A 949-nucleotide genomic window follows, 5' to 3' on the forward strand; every position below is an offset into this window, starting at 1 on the left:
ATTTTCATGATGTGACATATGTATTTCATAGGGAAAATCTAATGCTTACAACTGTGACTTTTTGAAATAAGTAGCATGGAAACATACACATTGCTGTCTATTTGTAAAACAAAAATCCACCCAAAAAGAGCTTGGAAAAACTGGACATGGGTAAATACAAATTGATTCCACCCCAAACACATCAGGGGTTATGCAAACGTCATAGCTATGTTACTAATAAAACCTAAAAGCCTTCCAGTAATTTAAAAATGAAGTATGTAAACAAAGATTAAGACATTCCTCTTTTTTTTTTTAAGTAGGCTCCATTCCCAGCATGGAGCCCAAGACAGGGTTTGAGCTCATGACCCTGAGATCAAGGCCTGAGGTGAGATCAAAAGTCAGATGCTTAACCAACTGAGCCATCCAGGCACCCCAGGAATTGGACGTTCTTAAGTACTGTCATATAGTTAGTAAAATACTTTGAAAATCATAATTGTATATTCTGAGAGGTTAATTTTCATATTATCCTTTAGGAATGAGTATAAAAATTTTAAACAGAGATATTAATTTCCTGATATAGAATGTCTACTAATAATACAATACCTGGAAAAATAATCATAGGATTGATCAGGCCAACAAAACAAAGAGTAAATTTACTATGGAAAAAAGAGGGTGAAAGTACAATTAAAATTACTACTGGATTAAAAAATGAAACAGAAAGGTGAAGGAGACAAAACTAACAGAAAGTGAACAGGAAAGTTTCAGATACCTAAGCTATTCCGGAAGGTTGGATTTGGCTCTGACTTACTCCTAAGGTCTTGGTTCAGAATATTGGGGAAGATAGGCTTCAAGAATTTGAACTCAGTGGTCCCAGATCCTTCCGTCAGACACACCTCGTACTGGTAGCTGTGGGACAGGGTCCCCGCGCCGCTGACGTCCACCAGGTGGCCCGGAAACGGGCCCTCGGGCA

The 949-nt window shown here is 38.0% G+C and overlaps 1 protein-coding gene across 1 annotated transcript in view; it reads right to left on the bottom strand.

The window, feature by feature from the left end:
* Positions 1 to 410: 410 nt before the first annotated feature.
* The window catches only part of LOC111141047 (protocadherin beta-18-like), a 12363-nt gene continuing 11824 nt past the window's right edge, over positions 411 to 949 (bottom strand). Inside the window, exon 3 of the mRNA XM_022493376.1 lies at positions 411 to 941. Within this exon, the coding sequence (XP_022349084.1) occupies positions 741 to 941 (201 nt within the window). The 3' untranslated portion in view covers positions 411 to 740. The remainder of the gene's footprint in view (positions 942 to 949) is intronic.

This window comes from Enhydra lutris, unplaced genomic scaffold (genome assembly GCF_002288905.1).
Source record: "Enhydra lutris kenyoni isolate GAN:26980312 unplaced genomic scaffold, ASM228890v2 scaffoldscaffold5, whole genome shotgun sequence".
NCBI classification, from domain to species: Eukaryota; Metazoa; Chordata; class Mammalia; order Carnivora; family Mustelidae; genus Enhydra; species Enhydra lutris.